At 34.5% G+C, this 14,055-nt stretch overlaps 1 protein-coding gene across 1 annotated transcript in view; it reads left to right on the top strand.

The window, feature by feature from the left end:
- Positions 1–14,055, top strand: part of OTOGL (otogelin like) — a 160,313-nt gene that overhangs the window by 89,282 nt on the left and 56,976 nt on the right. The window contains exons 29-34 of the mRNA XM_066257586.1: positions 463–582; positions 1,899–2,015; positions 2,801–2,957; positions 3,488–3,514; positions 10,222–10,389; positions 12,130–12,408. Of these exons, the coding sequence (XP_066113683.1) occupies positions 463–582; positions 1,899–2,015; positions 2,801–2,957; positions 3,488–3,514; positions 10,222–10,389; positions 12,130–12,408 (868 nt within the window). The remainder of the gene's footprint in view (positions 1–462; positions 583–1,898; positions 2,016–2,800; positions 2,958–3,487; positions 3,515–10,221; positions 10,390–12,129; positions 12,409–14,055) is intronic.

The following is a 14,055-nucleotide window of genomic DNA, read 5'->3' as shown; positions in this document are numbered from 1 at the left end:
TTTCTTTAAAACTATATTTTGAATGTTTTGGATTTTCAGTCTGACTTAGACAAAAATAAATATTGTTTCAACATTTATAGTGTTTCAAAGCCTTAAATATACCACAAGGTAGGGTTTTCATAATTAAAAATTATTTATATATGTATACACACAGGTATATAATAATGTTTGTTGTATACTTTTCCAAGTGACTTTATGCTATTAGTTGTATCAATGCTAAAACCTTTGTAAGTGTGAAAAGATAAAATTTGGGGGATGCTAAAACATTTTTTAAATTTTAATAATTGTTAATTATAATTTAATTAAATAGATATAAAACTCCACTTTTTTGAAATGTATTTTAAATGGTTGATATAGAAATTTTTTAAATGTCTATTTTAAATACTTAAAATATTTTAATAATTATAAACTCTAAAGGGTGAAGTGAATAGAATTTTTCATGGCGATTTTCTTTTACTTTAGAACAAAGTATCAGGATTATGTGGAAACTTTGACAAATGTACTTCAAATGATATGACCACATCTAACAACTTAGAAGTGAGAAATGCCCAGGTATTTGGAGATAGCTGGGCATTAGGACAGGTAAGTTGAACTAAACACTTACTTTAGAAGTAAACACATTATTTGGTATATTTATTCACTGGAATATTTTATAGGAAAATTTATTTGGGTAATGCTATGTAATATTCATATAGTGATTCACATTTGACAAACTACTTCTATATTTATCTTCTCATATAATTCTTGTGAACAATCATAAAACATAACGGGTGTTGTCTTCATACTATAAGTAGGGAACTTGAAGTTCAGGAAGGTTAAATGATTTGTCCAATGTTAGATAAATACTATGAACGATTGTAGTAGAAAGGATAAATTTAGCAAGTTCAAGAAAGTCTTCTATCTTCCTGGCTTATTGGGCAGATACTGGTGTGCTTTCCCTGAGCAGGGCAAAGGGGAGCGGGTGGCTGGGGACAGTGAGAACAGGACAGTGGTGTTGAGATAAATACAGGGTAGGAGATGCTGAGAGGGAAGTGACAGAGACACTTATTGGGAAAGTCCAGTAGATTCAGGAGAGAGCACTGGGCTGGCAGTGTGGAATTGGCAGTTATTAGTGTATTCGCGTCGTTGAAGCCATGAGAAGTGTATACAATATGAAAAGGAGAGAATTGAAGATCAAAGGTTTCAAAGAAGCCAGAGGGAGGGAGACTGGGGTGTAGCAGCCAATGAGGAAACCCTCCAGAAAATGGTGCCACCAAAAACAAATGAGGGAAGACATTGAAAAAGGTCAAAGTAATAAACAGAGTCAAAGGTAGCAAAAGATCAAGTGAGATGAAAACTGAAAAATAGCCTTTATATTAAGTAATGAAGAGACCACTGATGACTTTCCCTAGGGCATTTCAGGGAGGTAGATCGGAAGAGGCAGAGACCAGTTGCTGAGTATAAGGGAAGTGAGCCTATAGACACTTGAGTAGGTACAACTCCTCAGAGGGTGGCTTGTGACAGAAATGAAAAGTGAAAATTAAAGGAAAGAGAATCATTTGCTTATGTATTTACTTAATTATTTAAATGCTGCATTGAAGACAATTGAAGAAATTTCTACTTCTCTCTAATATCACTGTGCTTTTCATATGTTCGGTTGTTTTCAAAAATACTACATGCTATTAACATTGAGCTGGCTGAGTGAGCACAGGCGCTTTGGGTACTGCGGAATGAATGAGAATCTATATTAGATGTGATTGTAATGGATGGAGTCAGGATCAGTTACTCTGGTTTCTGCTTCAGAGAGCACCCCTTTTTTAAAAAAAGTTTCTTTTCTAAAATAAATAAATAAATAAATAAATAAATAATAAATAAATTAATTAAATAAAAACTCTTTTCTCCCTTAATATTTTCTACAGTGTGAAAATGCACATGAATTATTTAAACCCTGCGAGGCGCATCAAAACAAATTTCCTTATGCCAAGAAAGAATGTTCCATTTTGTACAGCGATGTTTTTGCTCCGTGTCGCAATGTGGTAAATGAATATTTTACTCAACTTTTGAATTTAAGTGGGTACTGCTGCATTTATAATATAGAGACGAGCAAGAAAAATAATTTAGCTATCCATTGTTAGGAAGACAAAGTTGGCAGTTTGGTTTTCTGGAGAAGTGATGCATTTAGGTGATTTACTCTCTCCCTCACTCCACCTTACTTAACAGCATATATTTGTACCTAATTTTTGAAGTAATCTCTTCTAGTTTATTAAGCATCTTTTGTATAATCATCAAAGCCATAAAAGATTGATTAAAGCTAGTTTGGTTCTCGTCAGAGAACATTGCCAAATGGACATTTTTTTCCTCAACCCAAAGTATAATTTAAAAGAATTTCTAGAGGCACATTTAAAATGGTTTTAGAACTGCTTCACAAAAAGAAATGTAATGTATTTAGACACTAAATTGATGAAGAATTTAATAATAGTCCAGTAAAAGTACAGTTGGTACCAGAACATTCTTTATTGCCATGTGAATATTCCAAAAATGAAACAATGAACCTCTATAAAACACCAATGTTATATTGCATATGTTGAAATTATATTTTATGTTAATCCCATTGCATGTTTTGTAGTTCTTTGATCTTACATTTGCCTAATTAATTTCTTTCCTCTTTGAGCAATAGAGATAAGAGATATTGAGAACTCTCTAGGTCTCAGTGTTAAGCTGATAATATCAAAAATTAAAAGGTTACCAGTTAGTTTCATTTTAGAACATTGAATTTCAACCATTTATAGTTACTGAAATGAATTATTCACTTTATTTTCAGATTGATGTTACTTCTTTTGCCAAAAATTGCCATGAAGACACGTGTAACTGTAATATTGGTGGGGATTGTGAATGCTTATGTACAAGCGTAGCAGCGTATGCATATAAGTGTTGTCAGGAAGGAGTATCTGTTCACTGGAGATCATCCACTGTTTGTTGTAAGTACCCCACTTAGAACATCATTTGGTGGAAACCTCATAAGAAAATCATATTGTCTTCTCATAGAACTTGTACCATGGAACCCATCATTAAGATGATTGAATTTATATTCCTTTGGCAATGGAGATACATTTTAGTATAAGCTAAAGAATTTGTACGAAGAAAAATTTGAGGTAACTTTTTCTGCTCTGTTTGACTGTTGTCACTGTAACATTTGAACTATACTTTATTTACATACCATCTTCAGATACGTGTTTAGAACTCTATTCCTCTTCTGTCTATGAAGTTTCCATGTTCTGACTATAAGAAACTTATTTTTTAAAACATTATTTTGCATTTACTTTGATTTGAATCTAAACTTTTTATGTACTTGTGTAGATGGTAAGTCATCTGAAGACTTTATAATGATGTCACTTCTGTGTTCTTTATCATGGTCATTGATAAACACAGGGCCATATCTTGCACATATTTAGATAACTGGTCAGAGTCTTATATTACATAGTTTAACAATTCTTTTTTTTTCTTTTAGCACTTGATTGTGAATATTACAATGAAGGTATGTGACATTTAAAGAATATCAGTATAGTACTATATTAAATGTCTCTTCAGATTAAATGTTTTTGAACAATTTTGATGGAAACAAAGTATGAACAGTTCATAATTTGGTTTATAACTCAATAAAAGCCTTTGCCTTCTAAAATATCTAAATTTTTAAGTATTTGTGTTAAAATTTATTTCCTGAAAAATAAATGGTGTAACTACCTTTTCAGCACTTAGGAAGCCCTCAATATTTTTTGAATTCCATGAATAAATGAATGAGTGAAGTTAGCTAATGTTTTATGTAAGAGGGAAGAAAGGCATATACCAAATACATACCTTTTACTACATATTATGTAGAAAATAGATATTATTCAAACTTTTATTATGTTGTAGAAAAAAGAAACAAACCATAATTATGATAATAGAAGAAATTTATAAAGTTATAACTTAAGGCAAAAATATTTATATATTATAAGAATGAAAACATATTAATTTAATAATAATAATAATATTGTAAATCTCTTAGCTTCAACAAGCATCCAAATTTGCAATGAGAAGTCTAACAGATGGTGCTCGCTAAAACTAAGTTATAGTTAGTAGATATGAGACAGAATTGTATTCTCAGTGAAAATGCCTGAAGCTGGCAGAATTGGAACCTGTTATTTATCAAACCTGTTTAATGAGAACGGCATAGCCACGTAATGCAAATTTCAGACAAGTAAAATGATTCAGGAAGGTATCTGTTTTGTCAGTGACTGGACAAAGTCTGAACCCATGATGGAAAAAATTAGAGTAATAGTTATAAGAAAGCTAAGCCATTAAAAAAACAACAATGATCAAGCAACCAATCGAAGGCATTTGTGGTGCTTTATTGAGCCAGGGAGAAATCTGTCAGCTACAACCCAAAGGAGGCCAGAAAATTTTAGAAAAATAGAAATGATGAATTAAAAAGAAAATATTTTAGTTTTTTGGTTGTTTTCTTACAGTCATGGAAGCTTGATGGAGGAAACTTTCAACATCAAAAATATTTTGTGGTAGTTAAAGAAAAATCTAAAAGAAAAGTAGTTCCTGTTCAGGATTCAAAATGCATTCACACTTAGTCCACATCAATCTTTTGGATTTCATGCTTAAAGTGATACTGATTGCCTAATATTTATAATTGCAAGAACAATAGTTTTTATTATATTAACTACTTTACCTATATTATATAATTTAAATTTCAAAGTATGCTTAAGATACGTATTGTTGTTAACACTTCATAGAAGAGGAAATTGAAGCACAGATGGGTTAACTTGGCCATAGTCACTTAGCCAAAATGTGGTACACTAGGATTTGTAAACACTCTGAGTTCAGAAGCATGGAGCTTGACCTCTATGCTACACTGCCTAGTGTCTGGTTAACACATCCTAGTCTAAGAATGATCACCACGTGTTGTTTATCATATGCCCTACACACCAGAAGGAAGTGGGGAGAGGGGAGCAGAGGGTAAAGGCAGTCAAATATATGGTGATAGAAAATGACTGTGGGTGGTGGGCACAAAATGCAAAATGAAGATCATGCATCATGGAAATATACACCTGAAACCTATACAACCATATGAACCAACGTCACCCCAATAAACTTACAAAGAAAAAAGACAAAAAAGCCATTCCAATAACTTCCTCAGTTACAAATTCTTCCCTCATTCAGTTCTGTCATGAGTGTCTCCATCTGTGCCTTTGTGTTTTCTGGTGTTTCTTCTGCAGGCCCTTGGATGCAGAGGCAAAATTCTCTGAGTACTCTATTGACTTCCTAGCTCTTGCTACTTTGTACATTTTCCCTTCTGTCAAGAAGTCTGCTGCTGAACTTCTGCTGATGGTCCTTTCCTCTAGAGCACGGGCCGGGAACCTATGGCTCATGAGCCAGATGTGGCTCTTTTGATGGCTGCATCTGGCTCACAGACAAATCTTTAATAAAAAAATAATAACGTTAAAAATATAAAACATTCTCATGTGTTACAATCCATTCATTTCCTACCACTCATGTTCATGGTTGTGGGTGGCTGGAGCCAATCACAACTGTCCTCCAGGACAACACCAAATTTTTATTGGAGAATGCGTAATGTACACGGGTCATTGTATGGCTCTCACAGAATTACATTTTAAAATATGTGGTGTTCATGGCTCTCTCAGCCAAAAAGTTTCCTGACCCCTGCTCTAGAATATTATAGGATGTTTCAAACCAGTTCTTCTAGTTTTATTTTTAAGACTATATTGGTCATAATAAAAGTGTGAACATGAAGCATTTGGCCTTCATTGGACACTAATGGACTTACTGAAGTGACAGGGAATTCAATTTCCTATGATCAAAGTAACAGAAAAAAAGAATCTGCAGAGGAGAGTAAGTTTGTGATAATAATGCAATAAATATATAGATGATTGAGGGAATATAGAACTGTGAATATTGGTGATAGTAGTAAAGAAAGAAAATCATTTTAAATGATTATTTTCAATTTGTTGCACCTTAAACAATTTTAGAGCTATTGTAAATTTACCTAGTCTTCTGTGGATATTCATAACTGACATACTTCTTCCTTTGCTTACCAAATAATGGACACTGTGTTATTTAGATACTTATTATTTAAAATTAGTGCATAAATAAATGATTCGGCCCTGGCTGGTTGGCTCAGTAGTAGTAGAGCATTGGCCTGGCACGTGTAAGTCTTGGGTTTGATTCCCGGCCAGGGCACACAGGAGAAATGCTCATTTGCTTCTCTACCTTCCCCCTCTCCTTTCTTTCTATCTCTCTTCCCCTCCCATAGTCAAGGCTCCATTGGAGCAAAGTTGGCTGTGGCACTGAGGATGGCTCCATGGCCTCCACTTCATGTGCTAGAATGTCTCTGGTTGCAATGGAGCAATGCCCTGGATGGGCAGAGCATCACTCCCTTTTGGGCATGCCAGGTGGATCTCAGTTGGGCACATGTAGGAGTCTGTCTCTCTGCCTCTTGCTTCTCATTTCAGAAAAATATGAAATAAATAAATAAATAATTGATTCTGTCAGAGGAAGATTTTTTAAAAATGGGAGAAGAAGTCACTGGTTACAGCTGAGGTCTCAATAATACTTAATACAAAGACTGTATATACTGTCTATATGCTCATTTTATGGCATTTACTAAAACTATAAAGATTTTATTGTTGTTATCGCTGTAAGGGAGCAAGGACTTCCATATCCTGTTAAAAATTGTTGTGCAAATTTTATGTTGAGTGTTTTTTAGATGGGATATGCTTAACACCATGTTTATTTATTATTTTATTTTATTTTTTTTTACGAAGTCAGAGAGAGGGATAGACAGGGACAGACAGACAGGAACAGAGAGATGAGAAGCATCAATCATTAGTTTTTCGTTGCGCATTGCGACACCTTAGTTGTTCATTGATTGCTTTCTCATATGTGCCTTGACCATGGGCCTTCAGCAGACCAAGTAACCCCTTGCTCAAGCCAGTGACCTTGGGTCCAAGCTGGTGAGCTTTTGCTCAAACCAGATGAGCCCGCACTCAAGCTGGCAACCTTGGGGTCTTGAACCTGGGTCCTCAGCATCCCAGCCCGATGCTCTATCCACTGCACCACCGCCTAGTCAGGCTTAACACCATGTTTAAGTGATCACTGCAAGAAATGATTATGCTTGATAGGTGGTGAAATCCTACAAAAAGTTAATGATAAAGTCAGTGACTTTTGTCTCTCAATTGGTGAAAATGCATGAAAACTATTCAGGTACAAACTATCAATCAACTGAATCAACTCAATTTTGATTTATATATATTTCTCAGATGGCAATTGTCTCTTCAGGTTGCTGTAGTAAAGGATGTGTGCAGTAGGGTAGAGATTTTATTTAGTTGTCTATTTCCTTTTTTCTATTCTTATGTTGAATATCTGTGAGAGTCTTCAAGCCCTTAAGTTGTAGTTGTATATGTCTTCAATTTAAATTGCATCTCTTTATAATATACACATTTACTCATTTGTACATTATTTACATACAGGGGTGGGCCAAGTAGTTTACGGTTGTGAGTACTGGACACACAGTTTATTCTTATATTATTATTTATTAATTATTGTCTTATTTATTCTTATTAACCTACTTTTGCCCACCCCTGTATTTTTACAAATCAACATATTTATAAATTGAAAAATTTTGCATCTTTGGAAGTTTTTTTTTTTTTTACAGAGGCAGAGATAGACAGGGACAGACAAGAACGGAGAGAGATGAGAAGCATCAATCATCAGTTTCTCGTTGCGCGTTGCGACTTCTTAGTTGTTCATTGATTGCTTTCTCACATGTGCCTTGACCGGGGGCCTTCAGCAGACCGAGTAACCCCCTGCTGGAGCCAGCAACCTTGGGTCTAAGCTGGTGAGCTCTTTGCTCAAGCCAGATGAGCCTGCGCTCAAGCTAGCGACCTCGGGGTCTTGAACCTGGGTCCTTCCGCATCCCAGTCCAATGCTCTATCCACTGCGCCACCACCTGGTCAGGCACTTTGGAAGTTTTGTTGCTCTTGTTTTTCTCATAAAACAAACCAGTAGGTGGTGTAGACTAATGATATGGTTTTCTCTGGTGGTTGTAGATTTGTCTCATAGAGAAACACTGTTCATTGTAACAAGTGTGACGTGTCCACTGCAGCCAGGCTCATGGAGAAATTCTCCATTGTACCTGCCCAGTTCCATCTTGGTGAGGGACAGAGTTCTTTCAAGTCTCCATCTCTACTCATGGTGTCTAATTTCCTAAGAAAACTCTTTTCCTCTTAGCTTATAAGTGTCCCTAGCTGTTCAATGGTGAGTTGTCCCAGCTGATGAATCAGTGGATGGGACAACACTTGACAATGACTTATGCTGTGAGTCCTTGCTTCTTCTGATTTTAATGATGAAAACTTTGGTTCTTGTTTTCCTTTCTATTTGAAAGATTTTTGACTTTCTACTTCAATGATTTTTCCTTCTTTCAGGCCTGGTCTTCATCCTGAAAGGAGACAATTTAGTTCTTGGATTTCTTTGAATTTTTCTTCCTTCCATTTTTTTTTTCTTTTCTAACTATAAGAGAAAGTTTATTTAGAAAGTCCGAGGTAAAAAGGGTGAGCCAGCTGTGCTGTGTGGGCTCAGGAAATAAGGCACAGAAGTAAAAGAAAGGCTCTTGGAACTTAGAAGAAAGAAAGAACGCACCTTGTGGAAGTAGAGGGGGGAAAGCATGGTATGCTTCAGAGAGGAAGAGGAGGTGCCTCTTCCTTCCATCTTAAGAGTGGGCTGGGAGCCCTGGCCACGTAGCTCAGTTGGTTAAAGGATTGTCTGATACATCAAGGTTGCAGGTTGTTTCCAGGTCAAGGCACATACAAGAATCAACCAATGAATGCATAAATAAGTGGAATAACAAGTCAATGTATCTCTCTCCCCCTTCCTCTCTCTTTCTAAAAATCAGTAATAAAAAAAAAAGAGTAGGCTGGGAAAGGAGAATTGTTTCTGAGATAACAATTGGAGAAAAAAATGAAAGTGAAATTCACTGACAGCAATCAGATCAATTTTTTTTGATACCACCTACTACATATGTATTAGCATTTTATATAATTTAAAACAAAATATGCATATATCTGTAAAAAATATACTGCTTGTAATTTTTAATGTAATTTTGATGATTTAGAATAAACTTCTAAGTTTTTTTTTATTGTTTATTCATTTTTGGAGAGGAGAGGGAGAGAGAGAGGGAGAGAGAGAGAGGAGAGACAGAGAGAGAGAAGGGGGGAAGGAGCTGGAAGCATCAACTCCCATATGTGCCTTGACCAGGCAAGCCCAGGGTTTCGAACCGGGGACCTCAGCATTTCCAGGTCGACACTTTATCCACTGCGCCACCACAGGTCAGGCTAAACTTCTAAGTTTTAAAGTATCTCACTTATATTAAGAATACTAAATGACAGAGATTAGGTTGAAGGTAAATTGACATTATTATCATAAACCTAACATATATTTTTTTAAAAATTAGTAAACTTGTTAATAATATATATATTTCTGTTTATAAGTTTGCAGAAAAATTATTCTGATTTTCAGGTTTGGTTCTATATAAACTATAGTAAATATTTCCTAATTTATATGGAACCATTTAAGTGTATGGGAAATGATAGCATGAAATAAAAAGATCTTTGATTTCTCTATTGAGGTTCAACTTATTTTCTTTTCTAGACATGCCTCCCTGCTGAAATTCAGTAATTCTCAGAATAGTAAAATGTTGTATATTATGTCTGTGAATTCTGTTTTCATGAAATGTAACCCTCTAGGGAGAGATGATTTTTAGAGAACTATCAGAATGCCTGGCCATTGATAGAAAACTAAAGTTATGTTTATTGAGAGTAGATTAGTATCTGGAGTATTAGAGTAGATGGTTAACTAGACAAACTTCTTCATAGAGGTGGGAAAATTTAAGGTCCAGAAAAAAGGTCAACCTTGTATCTAACACTACTATACATACATATATACATATACACATTCATGTCTATATATATACTAAGTTAATTTACATATGTATGCATAGATTTCAAATCATTATAATATATATTTTTAAAAAAAGTTCAATGGTTTTATTAGTGACAAATTTTTACATGCACAGTAAATTTTGGAGTATCTTTTGTTATTAAAATTTATCTCATTGAAATGACAACTTAAAATGTAAAAATTCTATACCAGTTTTTAATTCTCTTATTTGGATTTATATAGGGCTTGGAGAAGGTCCATATATGCTGGCAAGTTATGGGCAGACTGGCCTTGTTCTGGGGGTCAATATGACCAGTAAAAGCATTTTCTCTTTGCCAAGAGGTGGTATGCCTGGTGATTTATATTTTATTTTTATGATCACTCCAGGTCTTTTCAAAGAGAGGGCATCATGTAAGTATAATTTCCAATTGAAAATAAGATTTTAGTTTTCTATTTACTTTTTTCATTTATTCATTCACTAAATATTAATTTAGGATCTAATATGTTTATTACATTTTTCTAGGTGCTCCAACAATATAAAATAAGATGCTGGCACATGAACCATCTATCTCTTCTGTATAGATTTTTTATTTATCTATTGGCATTTATATGTTAGAATTACAATTACTTGATTGAGTGTTAGGTCCTAAGCGAGACACAGCTTAAATCTTTTATATTATTAATCATAGAACTTAATTTGAAAAAACTGGAAAACAATCCACTGATAACTAACATTTGAAGAATTTTAATGTTAAAGTAGAAGAAAAAAATTGTGATTTGATATCAAAGTTGTTAAATATTAAGAGGATAAATCAGAGCCAAGAGAGCTATTGAGACAATCTGTTATCCTTACGCCGCCCTGTACGTCTTGGCGCCTGGCCTCACGTCTCATCTACTGGTTCTAGCCACTTGGCACCAGTCCTGTCTGGTGATTATCGTCCTCCTCCGATCTGTGAGGCTCAGGCTACATGTTTACTATATGAGACCTACTTAGAACCATGCATGGTGTGTTGTATAAGCTTAGCAAATATTTATTGGTTGAATAAATCCAATTTAAATGTCAGCTGCTTTGAGAAATCTCTTGATTTTCCAATTAGAATGAATTGCTTCTTTCTTTGAAAAAGAGCTCCTTAGTTTTTTTTTAAAAATAAAAACAGCTATCATAGGCAGGTTCTAATTTACATATTAGTTATATATTTTTCTCTTATAAAGTTTTATTTTATTCTTATTTGCACATTCCAGTGCTCAACAAGGGGGCTTCTAAGTTTTGGGACACAACAAATATCTTTGGAAATATATCTTGACTTAAAAAGAGCTTTTCATCATATGATTCACAATAATGCCTTTTTAATAAAAAAATCCTAATGGATTTAAATTAAGATATCTTATTAAATAAATAATTTGCAAAAATATTCTCCCGGTCAGTAAATCACCTGAAGAAATTAATACTTAAGTAATTAAACCTAAAATCTTAGTTTAAAAAAATATTTATATCATAGGTTTTGCAAATATAAGGGAAAATTTTAAAGCATCTAATGAAAAGAATGACACTTTTCAAATGCTTTGTCATTGTTCATTAGCAATTTGACAATGTTGAGCAATTTTTTTTCTTAATGCAGCAAAATCACTTGCAAGAACATTTGATCATTGAGAATCCAGGGATATTGAAACTCAGCGACATGCCTAAATCAACCTGTTTCTCTATTACCTTACTCTTTTCTGTTATTCAGCTTAGCCATTTGTAGCTACTATGCATTTTGTATTTGACAATGTTAAAACTTACAAGTACAAATATGTGTCCGATTAATCAGTTAATTGTTTTTATGATATCGTGCATTCTGTGTTCCTAAGTTGATATATCTTTCCCCCCCAAGACATAATAAATGATTTAAAAAAAATAGAACTTTTAAATTTAATTTAAAAATTGATTCAAGTTATCACTATCCTTCAATGCATTAAAATACCATTTTTTTCTTTTAGAGATTTTATAAGTCATTTCAGAAATATTTGAGATGGGCATTGATTATGTATGGCAATCTTGCAGTTTTATTTTTGTCAACTCTACAGACATATTTTATAATGCCAGTGTTAACCGTTTGCTTTCTGCAGAGGACCAGGGAGCCGTCAAACACTCTGCTCTCTGTTTTACAGCCTTGGCTCTTGTTTCCTTGGAATCTGCTGAACGGCCCAACTACTTTCTCTATGTCCATGACGACAACACTCTGAGCTTGAGACAGTGGCGGGTGAACTCAGCCTTTCAACGGAGAGCCACGTTTTTTCACCACCAGGACATCTGGATTCCTGGTTACAGTGCATTTGAGCTATGCAGCAAGAAAGGCTTTTTCATCACACTCACAAACCTTATTGTCAAAGCATCAAAATATGATGATTCTGAAGAATTTAAACATTCAAGTAGCTTCAGCATAGAAGGTATGTTTCCTGAGGTTTTCTTCAAAAGGAGAATAAATAGATAATTTACATTATGGTAGACTATTCATAAAGTTTTAATTTTTAAATCATTTTGAATGGATTATAAGTAGATAGAAATACTAATACCTACTTAATAGAGTTAGAGTGTAGTATAAGTTAATTAATAAATTGCTTAGGGTAACCTTGAATTATGTTATTTTTAATTGTTGACTCAATTATTGCTTTCAGTACTGTCCAGACTTTGGAAATAGAGCTTACCCATGTCTCATGGGTGTCTAGTGTTTATATCTAGTTTTTGTTTCCTAGAAGACAATTTCTCGATAACCTGATTCTTAATGATAAAGACAACTTGTTTATCTTTGTCCTTTGAACAGTAGGGTGTCTGGTTCCACTGACTTCTGGAAGACTTCCCGGGTTCAGCGGGAACCTGATCTTATTTCTAAAGATCCTGATAGTTCTATAGCTATTGAATCTTCCAGGTTTCAGAAAAGAATTCTCACTGCCTCATTCAGTGCTTAAAACTCATGCTCTATTTTCAAAACCCAGGAACTTAATATCCATTTTAGGTCTCCCAAACAAGTTGTTTCAGTCTAACTGACCCTTCTCAATCAGACTAAGAAAACTAATAGTTTGCCTTTTCTGTTGTGAATAAATTTCTGTATGCCATGACTGTCTTTGGGTTTTAGATAATTCAAACTGAGCTTCAGATTTTAAAAAAAGTGTTTCTGTACTCATGAGAAAAAGAGCTACTGGCGTGTCTATACATCATTCAACAGAGTGGATGCGATATTTTTCCTTGAATTTACCTAAAAGTTAAACTTTACAGGCCTATATTTTCTCCCAACCTAGAAATTTGCTCCATTAGAACTAGACCCAGCAGTTCCACCTGAGCTGTGGATACCTATAGCTGATGGCATCATCAAAATCTCAGAAACTGAGTGTTGTGGGCTTCTAAACCCTAAGAAACCCTAGGTCTGCTCTACCCTCTGAAGTGGCTCTCCCAGAACCCACGATCCCAGTAACCCAGGTCTAACTGTCACTCTAATCTTTTCATGCACTCCAATCGTTACATACATAGATGTCTTCCAAAAAGTTTTTTCTTTCCAATACCTTGGAATTCAATTTTGTATTCAGAGTCCAGGAGACATAACCTGTTTCCTCAACTTTATCTCTCATGGGGCTCTCCAGAGATAATTTGGGACTGCTGCTGAAGGATTGATCTATGATGTGGAGAAGGGAGAATATGAGCAGAATTTACAGGAGATAAATCTTCTATCAAGGGAGGTTTTATAACTGTAAGCATTATCATTAAAATCCATTCTTTTTTTAGTCAGATAACACTCGCCATGCATAAGGTAATCTGTTAGTTTCTGTGAGAACAAATATGGAGTGTCCTCCCTCAGTTTGATGTCAGGCAACATGTCTTTGGTCTTGACGTTTTCCCAATGTTTGAACTTGGCAAGTCACTGGGCTCCTGTGCATCTCAACTTCTTCATTTATAAAATGGAAATAATACCTACTCAACAAGGTTGTCATAAGGATAATATAAAAATTACTTTGCAAGAAATAAAATTTCAAACAAGTGCTTAGCATTCTTATGGTATGTAGATCAAAGAGAAGCCATCTAACATAAAGAAAGGAAGAAGA

Source organism: Saccopteryx bilineata, chromosome 2 (assembly GCF_036850765.1).
Source record: "Saccopteryx bilineata isolate mSacBil1 chromosome 2, mSacBil1_pri_phased_curated, whole genome shotgun sequence".
Taxonomy (NCBI): domain Eukaryota; kingdom Metazoa; phylum Chordata; class Mammalia; order Chiroptera; family Emballonuridae; genus Saccopteryx; species Saccopteryx bilineata.
The sequence above is the reverse complement of the archived record's forward strand: the minus strand, read 5'-3'. Positions and strand labels throughout refer to the sequence as shown.